Source organism: Periplaneta americana, chromosome 9, assembly GCF_040183065.1.
Source record: "Periplaneta americana isolate PAMFEO1 chromosome 9, P.americana_PAMFEO1_priV1, whole genome shotgun sequence".
In the NCBI taxonomy this organism is placed as follows: domain Eukaryota; kingdom Metazoa; phylum Arthropoda; class Insecta; order Blattodea; family Blattidae; genus Periplaneta; species Periplaneta americana.
Genome location: NC_091125.1, coordinates 104,282,808 through 104,301,684, shown reverse-complemented (window position 1 = coordinate 104,301,684; position 18,877 = coordinate 104,282,808). Strand labels below are relative to the sequence as shown.

Below are 18,877 nucleotides of genomic sequence, written 5' to 3'. Positions count from 1 at the left end.
ACCCTCTCGCCATATCCCGACAGTAAGAAAAAAACTCACCTTAGTACGTGTTTCCAAACAATTCACATTCCTGCCACTACCGGCGTTACCGCACGTATCGGTACGTACTTCCAGAGTCCGTGGGTATCCACGGACTCTGCGTACTTCAGAATGAACGCCGTACTTGCTAGGCAACTTCTCTCGCATTTAGGTAATACGCGTCTGCGGGAGTGTAGGAAGATTGAATTCTCTAGGCTCATCGGCTAGCCACATGACGACATACAGCGAGCCATGACACATTTTGAACTGAACACGCAGTAGTAATAGTAAAATCATGATGTGCAAAGTGTGTGACAAATGCGTTGGGTGCACCGTGGAGTCACAATTATAACAGCATTTAAAACTGAAATTCATGTGAGGAAAAAAAAAAAGAGCTCCGTCAAAAAAACAAGTTCTTTTTACACAAGTGATGCTCTTCGTCTTCTACCAGTGAATTTAATAAAGATTAGTGCATGGCAGTGGTTGCTGTAAACATACCATAGTATAAACTTGAAGTGCTAAGGTTTTAAGCATTTCTACGCAAATACTACAACTTCAATATTCCGGATGAATCAAGATTACGGATTTTTTTTTTAACTCCTGCTACACTGACACAACGGAAACAATTAAAGCTGAACTTGATGATTCCTATGTAGGGGTTGCAGTTTACGAGACAACAGGAGCCTTGGGTCGTTCTATCGCAATTCTCGTAGCAGGTAAATTGGACTCAGAAACTCAGTCCAAGCCTTGTTAAATTTACTATAAATCACTGGAACAGACAAATCGTGCTACAGTTTCTCGATTCGTCAACAACAGACTTAGGGAGTTAGGATTAACAAAGAAAAGGTGCTGGTGTTCTACTCAGATTCTGCATCCTATATGCGGGTGTTCTGACTCTGTTTTATCTCAATATGGTTAACTTAAAGTTGCACATTGACTGCACTGAGTGGCTCAGACCATAAGAAATAAATTTTCTGAAGTGATGGTTTAATATCAGTAACAAAAAAAGTGTTCCGCAAATCTCCCTATTGCATGCAGTGCTACAAGAAACTGTTACCGGTTGTGTCTTTACCTCCACAGCCTGAGATTACTAAATGGGGAACGTGGATAGGAGCTGTGAATTATTTCTTTAACGAACATTTCGTGACAGTGAAGTCGGTTGTGAAAACATTTTCTCTTGAAAATGTATCATCTCTGCGTGAGTCAATGAGTGCCTTTCAAGATTCGAAGGTGCGTCATTCCATAGTGACACACGTAACATTTTTGAAGTAACTAACTATGACCTTCACAGGATATTCAATTAAATACTTAGTAGTTCATGAAAAAGAAATTACTGTCTTTTAACATAAGCATTCCTAAATATAAACACAAATTCTTAATGAAAAGGAATAATTAATAATGTAAAAAATATGAAATATTGTATGGTGTGATACACGAACATTTTCTTGCCACTTGATTTATTACGAAAATGAAAAAAGTTCATATTATTGTGCCAAATGTCATAAATGCATTCGGTTGTTTTCTAAACAATTAAGACACTTGTGTAGTACATGTAACGGCTAAATCACAAACTTAAAAAAAAAAAAAAAGTTAACAGTGCCATTAAGAAATAAAATATTGCAAATATGTTGTGACACACGAACATTTCTGTCATGTCGGTTACTAATTGTTTTAAATGCACTATAATGCATCACTTCTTGTGAAAGACTTATACACTATGCTTACAGTTCTTATTATACAAAACAACACTAGATTACACTAAAATACACTTTTAAATTTAAAATACTCTCGGTTGTTTTCAACCATATGTGGCGATATTTCCTGTGTAATGTCATGTGACGAACATATCAATATGTCAGCCATTTGTAGTACTTCCCTTCCTTGGACATCACAGACACTTTAAATTCTCCGCCACCACAATCTTTTGTAGCTTCACCTGTATATTTGATGTCTTTTTTTTTTACTTGGTCATTTAACGACGCTGTATTATTTAGTGTCAATGGGATTGGTGATAGCGAAATGGTATTTGGTGAGATGAGGCCGAGGATTCGCCATAGATTACATGACATTCGCCTTGCGGTTGGAGAAAACCTCGGAAGAAACCCAACCAAGTAATCAGCCCAACTTAAATTTTTTTAAATACTATCAAAAAATGTTCAAAATGTATAAATATTTATATCTATAGAACAACTAATATAGGTTTTAAAAGGCCTATCTTTTAGAACTGCTAAATGATACCTAGTGTAAGTTAATTAATGTTATTAAATAAAACGATTTTAAATTAATATCAGAAATTTAGTACCATTTAGGCCTACCTAATGTGCAAATAATTACACCAATTTATTTATACATAGGCCTAATATGGTAGCTATCTACTTACAATAAAAATGTATTATATAAGCTTGTTCTTATACGACATAAATTAACTTAAACCAATTTTTGTAAGTTTTTTATTCGAGGAATTAAAAAAATAATAAATATTTTATAATAACTTTAGGCATAAATTAAATGTTTTATGCTAATTTTAGGCCTACACACTATATTTTTACAACAATGGTTGTTGTTTAGTCAACTGTCCAAAGACAGGTGTGAACCTCACAAGTGCTACCAAGAAGGCACCACTTATGAGGCAACTAGGCCAGGAGATAATAGGGTAGCGTACCCAGTTCCTTTCCCCCTTATAACAGTTATGGAACACACATTTTCAAGAGTGTTTAACCTACAGTATATGTACATTGAAAAAAAACGAACAGGTGCGTGTGCACACATACAATTATCTAAATCAACAATAATTATTTGAAATTCCACTACTAATTATGTTTAAAGGTAAAGACTTACAATAACAGCAAAAATTGTAAATTGATTTTAGAATAAACTTTAGTGACATACGAACATAACTTTTCTGTTCGTGTGTCACAGTCATTGTGTTACGTGTGTCACATTTTTTTCTTGTAGAATTTGTACATAAATCAAAATGTTGTCCATATAAGAAGTTGGTTGTTATGTGATGTGTCTCACTTTTACATTTATGAAACATTAAAAAATGAAATGGTTTTGAAGAAATATAAACAAATGTCCATTTGAGCATGATATGAACTCTCAACTTTTCTTTGTAATTGTAATCAAGCACGAAATGATCATTCTATTACGGTTTCTATGCATTATAATTATTAACAAAAGTCAGCACTTCATTATTAATTGAATTTAACGTACAGGAGTAATGATATATTTGTCTTATATATGCATTCAAATATGTGATTTATAATAGATAATTTGGCGCTCTACAACCACAGATTTCTTTGTGCTTTTTCTCCCACATACGTGTTGTTACATTGTAATATTCGTAAGTATGATCATGTTTCCCCGTCTTTCCAAACTCTGTCTTGGCTAAGGCTAAGCGATCGACGAGCCCTGCATTCTCTTGTTCTCTTATTTCAAATTCTGCGCACCGCTACCCCAATATATTTGGCTTCTCGTTTCCAAAATTTATCCGCATATCATCAGCTAAGTACAAGATCTCATCATAACAATTTACTCATTATACCCTACCACAAGACATCTTTATATTCTTCATCCTATACAGTTTCAGTTGCTAGAAATTGGAACTCGCTTCCGAGTGATATAAGGGGTTGTTGGACAATAACTGCATTTAGGTCAAAATTACATAAATTCTTACTTAACAGATTAATTGCTGATTAATATTTGTTACTTATAATGAAACTAACATCTGTCCATTCTTATTATTATTATCATTAATTTTTCTAAATAGATTTACAAAACCTCTAATGGCAATTACATTAATATTCTCATTATAGAAATAGAAATATATATATATTCTCTCTGTAACGTAGTCCTAGTAAGTTTATATTAAATTAATTTTCATCATTTTACTAGCTATCTCAAATATTAAATTAATTATAATTCATTGAATTAAATTAGCTCATAAATTAAGTTACCACTTTACCTTATAGATTTATCTAAATTTAAATAAATGTGTAGTGAAGAATATTGCTGGAGAACCTTTCAAGTGTAGTGTAAATATTTGTAATTTAAATTTATGTATTGTATTGATTAAGGCTGGTTGAGTGGAAGAGAAGGCCTTATGGCCTTAACTCTGCCAGCGAAAATAAAACATTATTATTATTATTATTATTATTATTATTATTATTATTATTATTATTATTATTACACAATCATTGTTGTCAAATTAAAAAAAAATAGGATCATAACGAAAAAAAAATGACATATAACAAGGAGAGATTCGTGAGATTTTTATTTTTCGTGAAAATGTGGCATTTTCATGGAATGACCCAGATAGCTTCATTGATAGCATTTATCACAAGCCAATTGGATTTCAAACACCATTAAAAAGCTGAAAAGTTCTGGACTGGCCCTCCATGAATCTATGTCGATAGTGGAAGATGCAAAATAAACTGAATGTTGTACCGTGAATAATCGGTGAGTGTGTCTCAGTAAAATTTAATGATGTATTGAAAAAGAACTCAGAATACACTTTTTCCACTGTATGCAAAACACTTAAAGGTGACTGTGTGCAGCTCCCTGAGTACAGTGTTCCAAGTATAATTCCTCATCTGAAATACGCATGTTTTACTTCGTGTGAAGTTGAGAGGTTGTTTTCCATTTATAAGAACTTTCTACCAGACCGAAGTCAATCATACCGCAGAAAATACTTACTTATTTACTTACTTACGGCTTTTAAGGAACCCGGAGGTTACCGCCCTCACATAAGCCCGCCATAGGTCCCTATCCTGAGCAAGATTAATCCCAGTCCCTACCATCATATCGCACCTCCCACAAATCCATTTTAATATTATTCTCCCATCTACGTCTCGGCCTCCCTAAAGGTCTTATTCCCTCCAGCCTTCCAACTAACACACTATATGCATTTCTATGGACAAATATTCAATTATTAATTGCACCTCCAAACAATAATTAAATGAGGTTGAATCACATGTGCATCTCTTATTTTTCAGTTCTGTTTTCTTATGATTGTGCAAAAAATATATAATAACGCTTAGATTTTAAGTCGCATATTTTTTATTTATTATATATTTATTTACCCATGTATTGTGGGTCCCTATCACCACGGCATGGCGCGTCCTCAGGTTGCGGATAGAGGAGACGGCCTCCAGATATGGAGGGTAGGTGCGAATATATTGAATAAGCAGTCGTGGACAGCCGATAAGGGGTGGTCCTCCAGCTTGGGGGTTGGCGAAGGGCTAACAACCCATCACCGTAAAAAACAGCTTGTTACGAAACCTAACAATAAGCCTCGGAATGGGACTGATACTCCGGCACGACCACGGCAAAGGAATAAGGTTATAAGATTTGGTACATGGAACGTATCTAGTCTTTATAGAACAGGAGGGGTAACATCAGTAGCAAAAGAACTAGCTAGATATAGAATAGACTTCGTGGGAGTAAAAGAGGTTAGGTTAGATGGGAATGGCATATCACAAATAGGCGATTACCTGTTGTATTATGGGGAAGGAAACAATCACCAATTAGGAACAGGATTGTTTGTACATAGGAGAATAAAATCAGCAGTAAAAAAGTCGAATTATCAGTGACAGGTTATCGCATTTAGTATTTAAGGGTAGATGGTGCGATATCGTAGTTATAAATGCTCACGCCCCTACAGAAGTTGAGATGGGCAGGGCATGTAGCACGTATGGGCGAATCCAGAAATGCATATAGAGTGTTAGTTGGGAGGCCAGAGGGGAAAAGACTTTTGGGGAGGCCGAGACGTAGATGGAAAGATAATACTAAAATGGATTTGAGGGAGGTGGGATATGATGATAGAGACTGGATTAATCTTGCTCAGGATAGGGACAATGGCGGGCTTATGTGAGGGCGGCAATGAACCTCCGGGTTCCTTAAAAGCCAGTAAGTAAGTATATATTTATTTACATATTTGGTCATTTTTAGTTACATATTTCTCATTTCCGTACTACATAAAATCCGGGCTCTACTTATAACTCATGGATTACTGTAAGTCGAGGGAACATTGATGAAAAAAATGTATATTCTTTCAATATATGCAATATCCTTCAAAATATGTAATATATGCCTAAATATTTATTATGCACCAAAATATACAAAAAATATGTAACTTAAAACTTGGGAATAATTATCCGTTTGGTGTGATTCGTTGACATTTTAGCTTCCTTTCAGCTACATATATAGAAATAGAATAGAATTCGGGCTTAGTTATTACCTCAGGAATCGATGTAGATAAAATACAGGAACATTGAATTTTTTCCCGGAATCCAATACTTGCATAGTGAAGTAGCATAACAACATCCCACTCATCACGAAGAATGTATCAACAGCAAATGTTAAATTAGCTACATAGAGATTCTGCCATTGTCTTGCCTGAAAGAAAAATCATTTATAATTATTTGCACGCATCTGCAGTCTAATTAGTGTAATAAGTAGCGATGTATGCAATGGAGGTGGAAAGGAACTGACCACCCTATCCCATTATCTACTGGCCTAGTTGCCTCATAAGTGATGTCTTGTTGGTATCACTTGTGAGGTTCAGACCTGTCTTCGGACAGTTGACTTAACAACAATTCTTTGTTAAGCAAGTATAAATAATAATGGTGTTTATCTAAAGGATCTTTCCTTTTCCAAATTTAAATGGCTTGTGATATTTCTTAAATATTTTGTTTATGAATAATGCATATTAAATGAAATCAAATTTTTACTTCTTAAGAAGAATCCTTTTTCAGTTCAATCACAAAACTATGGTCAGCATCGTCATTTTAATTAGCATTTACTGATTATTGCATTATTTTATATAGCCTGTCAATGAATTTCTATATCTGTAAAAGTATTGCGAATATATTGGAAGCTCTTAAGTTCGACAGAAAACAAGTTCGACATCCCATAGTTCGACTGCTTACGTAGGAGAATTAGACACGCCTCTATACGGGCACTAAGAAGTGGGTTTGCCAATTGAATGGGAATTGGTTCTGTGTCTTGTAGTGATACTTTTGTTAAAGGAAAACAGAATATTTTATTAATTAAGACATCCATATTTAATCACTGATTTTAAGTTAATGAACTCTTCTTTTTCTATTTGAGAATTGTGCCGTTTGTGAGACGGAACTGTCGAAACCCACTGTGGTACTAGAAGCACATACACAAGTCTCGGGGCGGGCAGGAAATGCAAGTACAGTACTGTATTCGTTGATGGATAAGCAATAAGAATTTGTATTAATTTCACCTGTCACACCCACTACCCTTATTGGACTGAACTTTCAATTCTGTTCAGTCGAACTTAGGAGAGTTCACTGTATAAGAAATACGAATGTACAGTATATCTAATTTAGGAGTAAGATTGTTTTAAGCTGTGGAATTATTTTAGATTTGAGCATGTTGAGGAAAATAGTAAGAGGAATGTGCTGTAAGGCGGTAACAGGAATGAGACTCTTACACACCACGCACCTTATCCAGCGGGAATGCTCGATATGTATAGTATATTTCGAAAGTAAGGAAATGCCCAGAAAAATATGCCGGCGTAAGTGATAAATTGATACATTTTTAGATGGCCTTTCTTAAATGTATGTAGATCTTTCAGCGCTAGGCAACCGTTACGGTAGCGTGCGAAGTTGTTGCACGGCAGCAATCGCAACCGACCAATAAAGCGGTCAAACAATTACAGATGTACTTTTAGAAATGACTGTCTTGATTAAAGAAATGTCCACAAATTAAATAAAATCCTTCAACTATTTTATTGATGACTGTATGAAATAATGAAGAATTAAATTTACAAAAGTTAGAGGATTCCCGAGTTTTTACCGGGGACGTCTGGATCTAAAATAAAATGCTGTACCACTGAACTGTACCATCGCTTGGTTGTAAAGTGTTGACGTTTGACTATTATAGTCAGAAGAAATGCAGCAGTGAAGAAATCGTGAGAATTGTCTATATACCAGAACGGACGAAAGCCTGTCTAAAAAAAAGTGTAAGAGACACTTGTTAAAAATTATTGTTATTATTATTAGTATTATTATTATTATTATTATTATTATTATTATTATTAATCAATAACAGTCTTGGATTAGGCCTCCTGGCCTGTTCCGCTTCCAGAAGAAAGTTGGTCTTTCCATCTCATCCTTGGTCTTCCGATGTCTCGTTTTCCAAGAGATGTATACTCCAATAGTCTCTTGTGTAACCTATTGATGGGCATTTTAATACATGTTCATACCAATTGTTGCGGTAAGATTCTATAGTATCCGGAATGATGGTGATATTCAATTCTGTTCGGATGTCAGCGTTCCTTTTATGGTCGTAAAGAGTATATCCTGCAAGAGGTCTTATATGAGGAATGAGATGGAGAAAGAGAGGACATTAAAATATGAACCTTTTAATTCGAACAAAATTACTTACTTTTTCCAAAAATGGAAAGATATTAACAGAAGGTGTTCCAATAGATACAGCAATGCCATGTCCACACACTACTAGGCACATAGAGAGAAAGCGTAGTCCATGCACTGCATCCATAGAGAAATTAACGTCTTCTGTGCTAAATAATGACTTCCCATTAGTTTTCCATGAAAATATCAGTAGAATCTTGTTACGTCTATCTGCGTAAAATGAAAACAAAATGAAATTAGCATTATTCTGAGAAAGCATTAAGCGCTTGGTACAAACGAAGTAAAACAAGTTGATGATTCAGTAAATGCTGGACACAAACATTGCTTTCGATAGATGCAGGGTGTAGCAAAACTCCATACTCAAACTTATAGGGATGGTAGAGGATCCCAAAACAAAGATTTTTTGTTATATAACCATAGGTCGGAAAGCAATAGTTACGTCAGTCGTCACCTTCGAGCGCAGATATTGAGAGTGTGGTAACCATTTAAAATGGTTTTGGTGACATTTTGTGTACAGGTATTGTCCAAACGTGCGGCCTCCTGCTTCAATACATGATGTACAACGACGTGACAGTGCGTCTCTCAGACGTTGAAATACTCCACATTGATGTTGTAAGTCAGGCCTGCACAAGGTTTGCGCTCTCCTAGCCGGCTCACAGCTCATGAGCGGAATGCAGATATTAGCTACGCTCTGGAGAAGGGGTGATCTCGTACAAAATATACACAAAAGGAAGTGCTATTACGAGTGCTTATGAAATGAATTCCCGTTCAGTGTTTGCTAAACTATCTTGGACTATTATTAATTAATAAAGAAATATTTATTTTACAGAAGTAATAGAAATTATATAGCTGCTTAAATGTACAATATCATTTTGTTATATTTTTATTTATCAGTACATCAAAACGAGGTTTTATGTTGTTGGCAGCTGAAAGGAACAGAAGCCTACTGATCATAATAAAACATCAGTTACAAATGTTCGATGTCTGCCTTTATTAAAGTTGATTATAGAAAACAGTTGCTCACAAATATAAATGTTGAGCCAAACATAGCAATCATTTTCACAGCCAGCCTGTGTAGTCGTGGATATTATTGCTAATGTTTAGTCTTGTAAAACTCAACCAGGCTAGTAGTATTATTCAAACGATCTTTAGCTCTTAGGTCACATTGAAGATCAATAAGTTGGAGCTGTAAATCGTTAAATGTTATGTTCCGTCTTTTAGATTCATCCAGCAGTAGGTAAGCAACGTGACACAGTTACTGAGAATAGGCCTACAGACTGCACTCCACTAGATAACTGAATGGTCGTTTCCCTCTCCTCTACCTATAGCAAGTCTATGTTATTCTGACGTATCTTCCTCTCCGTTTCCGCTAGCGGTAAACACCGCTCTCCCGCTCCGTAGGAGAGCGCGCGTTCGTTGAGCGCTGTTTGTGCAGGCCTGTTGTAAGTGATCAACAGCTACAAGAATCCGAGCAACGAAATCTTCCAATTGGCGTGTCATACACGTCCATTGCCGCTGTAATTTAAATTGTAATTTAAATTTTAGTTCCTATTTTATTTTACTTATTTATTTTTATTATTTTTTTTAATTTTCTATATTTCTCTTATATTAATATTGTATTATATAATTTCTGTAACTGTAATTTTAATTCTGTTTCCTATTTTATTTTATTTTATATTATATTATAGGCCTATTAATAATATATCTGAACTGCGACCGAATACGAGAGCTCTCATTCGGTCTCAAATTTTGTTAATACTACTGTATCTTCCTTTTTTATATTGTTTGTATTATATTTCTATTTCTCTTGTTTGTTTGTAATTATATATTCTTTATTCTGTATATTTAAATTTAAATAAATAAATAAACAAATTTAAATACACTAAACTCTTTAAATGTCCCCATAAAAAAAACTAGCGGGGTGAGATCAAGAGAACGAGCAGGCCATGCAATGGGCCCACCCCGGCCAATCCAATGTTCACCGAATGTGGCACAGCTTACATGCCAGGTCTCGCCACCTAATCTGTACATATTCACTGCATTCATTCACTTATCCTCGTTTTATGTACTGAAAAGCGAATTATTCTTAAATAATTACCTCTGTCTGTTACAAATATATCATAGAGTGTGCTGAGAAAACACAGAATTCCGATGAAGATGAACAACGCTCTGAAAAAGGAAATATTTTATAATAAATTCCAGTTTTATTGTAGGCCCTACACATTATAAAACTATACAAATTCTATATTCATATTTTATCATCCGAATATTTGTAATGAAATCGATTACCTACATTAAATATTTATCATTTCTATCTCATATCTTAAGTACATCTAAGCACTAGCAGTGATTGTATTCCTGTCATCTATAAGAACTTTGTCACTGATGTACAGAACGTGCAAGATGAACATGTACAGGCACATCATCTTATTTTTACTAAAATTTCTAATATTAACCTGGCTATACCTTTTGATTAACGGTTGAGAACAGGAAACACCGTTTCCTACCCCCTTCCAAGACTGGAGTTCGATGATACTGGCGTAAAATACAAACAAATCACTTTAATAGGTATAGGAGGGAAGAAAAGTAGTTCATCCATTTACGTAAACTAGGAAATATCGCGATTTTGAGTTTGATAATTATTTTCATTAGGTTTTTGTTTAATCAAAATACACTACTGTATTAACAATAAGTGTTTTTACTCACGAACTGAACTATCCATGCGAACGTATTTATTATGCACTGTATATTATACTGTCTACAGGACATTAGCGTACAATGTAGAGAATGAAGTTAAATTGAAAAATAACCATAATATGAATATTTAAACACATTTTTAAAATGGTGGCCGTTCATTTCGATACAGGCTTCAGTTCTTTTGTGCATATTATCGCACTATTGACTATTGTACCTAATTCCAATTACCAGTTTCGTCTTTCGTACTAGTAACTCATGTTGAAATAATTCTGTATCTACTCTATAAAAGAGTACCTTACGTACTGTAAATTCAGTCTTCACTTCTGCCTGATCCAAAAAGATAAAATTACTCAGACATGCTATCTATTGTCCGTTCAAGTGGTTTTGTCGCAGAGTCGTAGAAAGTGGGGAAATCACTTGACAGTTAATTACTTAACGAGGCCCTTTTATTTAAGTTATTTTAAACAGTTGTATAATATTACAGCCCACTAGCCTTTACAGAGGGGCGAGCAGAAGCGGGTGGGGGAAACCAGGATGCGACGTAGGCAAACGGACGACAGTACCTATGCGAAAATATGATTCAGTATTGAAAGCTCTTTCGTCACTGGAAAACGCGAACATATTTCTGGAACGTACTATACTCACTAACTCAGTACTGTTTACTATGACCGTAAGGCGACTTTGACTGCATACGCGGCCTTGGTTCTGTGTGGTGGACGGTTGGAAATTTACTAGTAGAGAGGGTGGGAGTGAAGTACATTCAAAAACTCAGGTACAATAAAAATTGAAGTAAAAATAAAATGATGTCCCTGTATCTCATGATGTTGCATTCAATACTATCTGCATAGGCTCTGAATGTTCATCGATTGTTAATGTGTTGTCCACTCTTACCTTATGTCAGGTCTTACTTTAAGGCATTTTAGGACTTTTTCAACACAGCTTGGGTCAGTAATAATACGAAATCAACTTGGTGCCTGATTTCACTCAAGAAAGAACGTCACATTAACAATGGATAGATATCCTTTTCTATATTGAATTTAAATCCACGAACATGGCTTTCAAACAACATCAAGGGTGTTATAGACATTTCGCTAGCCCGCGCTACGAGCGTGCTAAACTAGCCCCGGCTATCGACTGGTTACTTGTACAGGATTCATATATCATATCGCTAACACTGGTTTATGAATATGAAAAACGTTAGTTCGCTGCTCATCCACCGGAAGTCCGCGCTGAGAATGTCTATGAATATGGCCCCTAGACTTCGCCTTAACCATTATGACTATGTAGTCAGTGGATAACTAAATATTTTCTAAAAAAAAGTTCAGTGTAATCAAGTATTCGTGAATTAATATGTTTTGTAATATACATAAATCATAAATAAATTACATAATTATCTCGATTTACGTTACAATCTGTTTGCCTCCTCAATAGATAGAAATGAAGTGAATAAAGTTACTTACATGGCAATCCAATCGATGGTTTCAAGTGGCCTTCCACTGTTTTTGGTGTGGCAGAGTAAAGGATCCACAATAAAGTTCTTGTTTATTTTCGACAGCATGTACTGCAAATCTTGAGGAGTACAGGTAGATGGAGTGCAAATGGACCAAAATAGCGGTATTACGCCTAGCTATAAAAGTAGGGCCTACATGAATTAAGTAGAATACATAAGAAATATACAATGAGTTATTTAATGCATTTATAATCGATTAATATATCGCTTAGTTGTAACCCTTTGTTATTTCATATGAAGTTATTCATATAATCAGGGTACGAATTAAGATTTCTGATGAGGTGGAGATACAATCCTAGATGTAGAATATCATACATGAAAGTATAATAATAATAATACTAATAATAATAATAATAATTATTATTATTATTATTATTATTATTATTATTATTATTATTATTATTATTATTATTATTGCTTAACGCTTGGTCGCACTGAGTTGCTTGTCTTGCATCTTGATCATAATAATAATTATATCCATGAGGAGGCTTAAGATAAGATGTGTAATTCATAAGTTATTGGTTGTTGTCAGGTTGCCGGTATTGATGATACATCAGTATTATTTTCTTTGCTTACTTTATACTTCATAAAGTATAGCGTAAAACAATTATATTTTGTGAGGGAGATAGAAGTAATCTCTGGCAGGGATGTTACGGATGTTAATATGAATTTATGAGAGGGGGGATAACTTTCTAACAGGGGAAAATCCCTCTCATCCCCCCCCCGTTAATTCGCACCCTGCATATAATGTATTATATAGCGAAGTCTTTGTCAGTAAAATATAAAATAAGATTTTGAGATGACTCAAAATTGTTGAAGATTTGAATGAGAAAAATGTATTCTGTTAAGTAAACAGTTGACAAAATGTATAGCTTTTATTTTCTGTAAAACTTGCCTTTTTAGTGAGAAATTATTAGATATATTGTATATTCAAAAATACAAGACAATTCATCGTTCTTTATTAAACTTCAAATAAAATGCAATGGAATAAAAAGAATCCCACATAACTTGAAAACGCCTTGTTATTCGTGGAAAGGATACATTTCTATATTAGCCTACAGCAAATGAGTTGGAAGCAATGAATCAGTTTTTCTTCGCTTAATTTGTCTTTTGCATTTCTATTAATAAATTGCTCGTTCATTACTCGTTGTAGACATCGTTGCCAAAAGTTTCAGACGAATATATCTTATAGCCTATGTTTGATGCATGTCAGTTTGAAATAACACAGCGTTCTCATCACCTTAGGACCCAATTTGCACTTTAAAATCTTGCCGTTTTCACTCTTAATTTGGATGTATCTAGCGGTAACCCCATAACTTTCTCTACTAATATTATTTTCTCTGAAAAAAGATATGTAATTCAATAAAATGTTATACTACATCAGTAACCAAAATTAATGTTTAAAGAAGAGCTCACTCTAGTGTAGGGCTACTTGGTGCTTCAAAATTTTGAAGTTATGAAGCAGTAATTTTTATGGAACTAGTTAGGCCTACCATCTATTCATTTAGTTGTGACAGTTTATCGGATTACCCCTTCCTGAGTCCCTGATCAATTTATTGTTGTAGAGTCGGACATGAGAAAAATGAACAATCGCCATACAAATAACAATGTAATCAGAAAACGAGCATAGGCCTAATCTGAAACACGGCCAACCACGTAACTGTGACTCCCTGCATAACACGAGTCTTTAAAGAGAGACATCGCTTATAGTCCGCACTGAACTCGGGGGATCCATTCCTATCGCCGCCACTGTATGCAATAACGAAAATCTAGCTGAACAAAATTAATAACTTCTCCGCATTCCAATGGATTGTTATGAAACTTTGTACAGACCTTATACATAGCACATTTGTTGTGTACAAACTCTGACTATATTTGTGTACGAGGAACTACCACTTTATGTCACAGATTTTTATGAAACAGTGTATGGAAGTTACAGGTAGAATATATTTTTTATGTACAAACTATATTTACGGTTCCATAAGAGGAAGTACCCCCCTTTACAGGGAGTGCATTTACGCAAGATTGACTTCTCTGCTACATAACAGATTCTTATGCAACTTTGTACAGGAGTTACAGGTAGCATATATTTTTATGTACAAATTCTGATTACATCTGTATGATACCTGTAGGCCTAATTGTTGTACAGAGTTTCATAAAAATTTATTATATAGGTGAGAAGTTATTAATTTTGTCTAAATGCACAACTATAAAGGGGCATTTCCTCTTATGAAACATAATCAGACTTCGTAGACAAAAAAGAAATAAAATATTCCACGTGTAACCTGTATAAAATTTCATCAAAATCTGTTAGGTAGGAGAGAAGTTATTAATTTCGTTTAAATGCACTCGCTATAAAGGGGTAATTTTTCTTGTGCAAACGTAATCAGAGTTTGTAGACAAAATATATGTGCCACCTGTAAGGCATGTACAAAGTGTCATAACAATCTGTTGGGATGCAGAGAAGTTATTAATGTTTTCCAGCTAGTGATTTGTGTTCTGATTCACTGTACGTTTGTTAAGGTTAGATAAAATTGTGTCCAATGTATTTTTAACCTGATGTTCGATGTCATGTGAATAATCTTGCAGTCTTAAAACACAAGTGATTAAAAACTTCCTTATTCCATGACTCTTTTCTGCTGTTAAGCCAAATATGGAACAGTTACCATATGCCCCACCACTGAAAAAAATTAATTACTGATAAATGCGCAAGAACGCGCAAACTTTAAAACAGAGATTCAACACTCCAAATGATGCTGTATTAAATGGTAAAAGAATTGTTGTAACCGGACGTGACCGGCTATATCAAAACTCACATTATATTTGGAGAACTTCAAAATAATAATTTTTTTTTCAATTGTAATGTTTAAACCCTTCTGTAAGAAGAAGAATACTTTACAAACTTGTAATTGAAGTTACATTAGTAAGAATGTACCTATCTAAAACAGATTCCATGTCTCACAACACAATAAATCACTAAAAATTGGCTCTTTTTTACCCACATAATAAGTCTCTCTGTCTACAGCTGAACAGGAGCGAGAAATGTTAGGAAGAACTCATTGTTCATACCCTTATAAATATAGCTTGCCTCTGATAAAACAGTAATAGCTATTTCTCACAACATTCTCCAAATGTTAAATAACATGAATTCGTATTCACCTATTCCTATGCCTAACTAAACAAGTCGAAAATTGATTTTTCTCCACCTAGACTGGGAATATTGCACACTGTCCGTCGTCGCGTCGGTTATGCATAGTCGTACTGTGAATGTGTGAATATATGTATATTCATTTAGTTTACAGCAAAGAATTTTAAATGCCTTGGCCATATGGCCACAAGAATAACAGAATTCCTCCTCTAACCATATACAAGGAAAGCAAATATAGCAAGTAGTTTTATTTTTAAATCGGTTATTTAACGATGCTGTGTCTTCTAATAGGCTCTTTAGCGTCGCTGAAATTGATAATAGAGAGATGAGGCCAAGAATTCGCCATAGAGTACGTGACGCTCGTCTTATGGTTGGGAAAACCTCTGAAAAATCTAAACGGGTAATCGACGAAGCCCGGATAAGCAGACAAGCGCAAGCGCTCATACTAACAGAGCTAAGGAATTTCTTTTGGTTAAAGTAGTTAAGTTTTTTTTTTTTTGAAGATATTTTATTTTTAGTGAAATTTTATTATCTTTTTTTTTTTTTTTGTAACTTTATTTCATTTGAGGTTATGAAATCATTGAATTTATTAAATTATGACACTAAGAAGAATAGATTTGAAATGTGGGCGAAACTGTTTTAATGAGGACAGTCATGTTTTAAACCGTTGAAAGGATGAACAGAAAAAAAAACAGTTAAACATACGAGGTTTTTAAAAAAAAAAGGGTATAATGTTTTCAGAGGAAGTAGTACTCATAAAAATAAAAGAAAAGTCAGGAGTCCTAAAATTAATATCTTTGAATACAAGGAGTGTGAAATTTGTATTGTAACAACAACCATCTTCTAATGTGAGTTAAGAAAAAAGGTTCTAATATTTTCAGAGGAAGTAATATTCATAAAAAAAACAAGAATCAAAAGTCTGACAATATCCTTGAAGAAACGAGGACTGTGGAATTGGTATTGTAACAACCTCATATCTTCTAATGTTACCTATTTGCTCGTTTCGTATTACCATGCAGTAAACAAATTAGTAAACAGACAAATATGACATATCCGAAAAAACGAGCAAAGAGCTTACACACAAAAGACATATTGTTACAATACCAATTTCACAGTCCTTGTTTCTCTAAAGATATTAACTCCATGTCTATTAGAGATTTTCGTTGTTTTTATGAATACTACTTCCTTTCAAAATATTAGATCCCTTTTCTTAACACTCTATCCTCTTCAGGCCTGGTGTACATTGTTCCTTTTTTTCTTTTTTGGAATGTCTTCGATACTTTTAAATTTTTTAAAAATTCAAGATGATAGAAATGGAGACTATTATTTTTGAAACATTTCTATACCTGAATTAAAAATAAAATTTAAAATTTTGGGGTACCAGGGGTCAAAATTGTCCCCAAATTTTGATTTTCTGTGAAGATTTGATTTGAGAATTTTGAATCCCCAGAATGATTATGTGACCATTTTTGTTTTTAATTTTGTTTTAAATATAAATTCAGGTCTGAAGGGGATAAATACACAAGTTGCATAACTACGAAAAAGACCAAACAATTATCTTAAATGTAAGAACGGTATGCAAAATAAAAGAAAATGAGGGAGAATGTAAAATAATATCCTTACAAATAAGGCCTCAAAGGGTTTTCTTTGTTGCAGAAAAAAATATACTCTTAAATATTGAAGCAGATATGTTTCTGGTTTATCAGAGGAAAGGAATGCAACTTCATCAGAATGTCATAAGTAATGATTCATTAATCTAGTGCATATAATATAAATTACTTACGCCTCCAGCATATTTATGTGTTTCCGAATTATTAAGTATGAAAATCGTTGAACAATGTTGACCTACGAATGAACCCCATTCCTCATGGACATCTACTTCCAAGCATTCGTCAAAGTTCCCAGACTCAAATATATTTCCTTGTAGAAGTCCTGATGAGACTTTTGACGTTGCATCCAACACTGAAAATAAAATTTGTAATACTTTGTTTATGCCCGTTAGATTACTTAGAAACTAGAATCATTGCCGTATAATTTAATAACATTTTAGACGATCATATTTAAATAGGTAACCAAAGTAACTTCATGATTTTTTGTCATACAGAGTATGAATGACTCAAATTAACATTAAAAATGAAACACTGAAAGAAATTTGATAACTCAAATTTGAGAATCCACTTCAAGCTGCAGGCCTATATTGAATTTTCACTAATAAGAAAACTGTTACTATAAGAAAGCATGTTCCATACAAGAATACGGGTCCTTCAAGGGAGACCAAAAGCGCAGAAAATGATTAGGCCTAAATAACAAATTCATAGTCCTTTTATGCACAAATGTAGATCGTGTAAAAATAGATATGCTCAAGCAATTCATACAGTCAGTCGTTACGAAATCCCAGAGAGGGGCAGTAGGTTACGACTTCGTAAAAATGAGTGAAATTAACACATCCTTTCGTTGAATATCTGCTACCAAAATGATGTAATACGTATTATGCATGCATGCATACGTATGTAAATAGATGCATATATATATATATATATATATATTATATATATATATATATATATTTATTGTACATGCATGCATAAGCCTACATACATACGGTGCACATACGTACACACGCACATACATACATACATTCCACACCTGTGGAGTAACGATTAGAGCGTCTGACCGCGAAACCAGGTGGTCAGGGCTCGAATCTCGGTCGGAGCAAGTTACCTGATTGAGGTTTTTTTCCGGTTAGAGCGTCTGACCGCGAAACCAGGTGGCCAGGGTACGAATCTCGGTCGGAGCAAGTTACCTGGTTGAGGTTTTCTCCGAGGTTTTCCCTCAACTCAATACGAACAAATGCTGGATAACCTTCGGTACTGGACCCCGGACTCATTTCACCGACATTATCACTAATTCATTCAGACTCTAAATAACCTGAGATGTTGATACAGCGTCGTAAAATAACCCAATAAAAATGCATGCATGCATACATACATACATACATACATACATACATACATACATACATACATACATACATACATACATACATACATACATACATACATACATACATACATACATACATACATACATACATACATA

The 18,877-nt window shown here is 34.2% G+C and overlaps 2 protein-coding genes across 4 annotated transcripts in view; one reads left to right on the top strand and one right to left on the bottom strand.

Moving 5' to 3' along the window:
* Positions 1–18,877, top strand: part of Bap111 (Brahma associated protein 111kD) — a 643,372-nt gene that overhangs the window by 451,726 nt on the left and 172,769 nt on the right. The window lies entirely within an intron of this gene.
* Positions 1–18,877, bottom strand: part of LOC138706334 (nose resistant to fluoxetine protein 6-like) — a 44,437-nt gene that overhangs the window by 19,128 nt on the left and 6,432 nt on the right. Inside the window, exons 3-7 of the mRNA XM_069835471.1 lie at positions 17,562–17,740; positions 12,581–12,747; positions 10,522–10,592; positions 8,437–8,633; positions 6,257–6,414 (exon numbers count right to left, since the gene is read on the bottom strand). Of these exons, the coding sequence (XP_069691572.1) occupies positions 6,257–6,414; positions 8,437–8,633; positions 10,522–10,592; positions 12,581–12,747; positions 17,562–17,740 (772 nt within the window). The remainder of the gene's footprint in view (positions 1–6,256; positions 6,415–8,436; positions 8,634–10,521; positions 10,593–12,580; positions 12,748–17,561; positions 17,741–18,877) is intronic.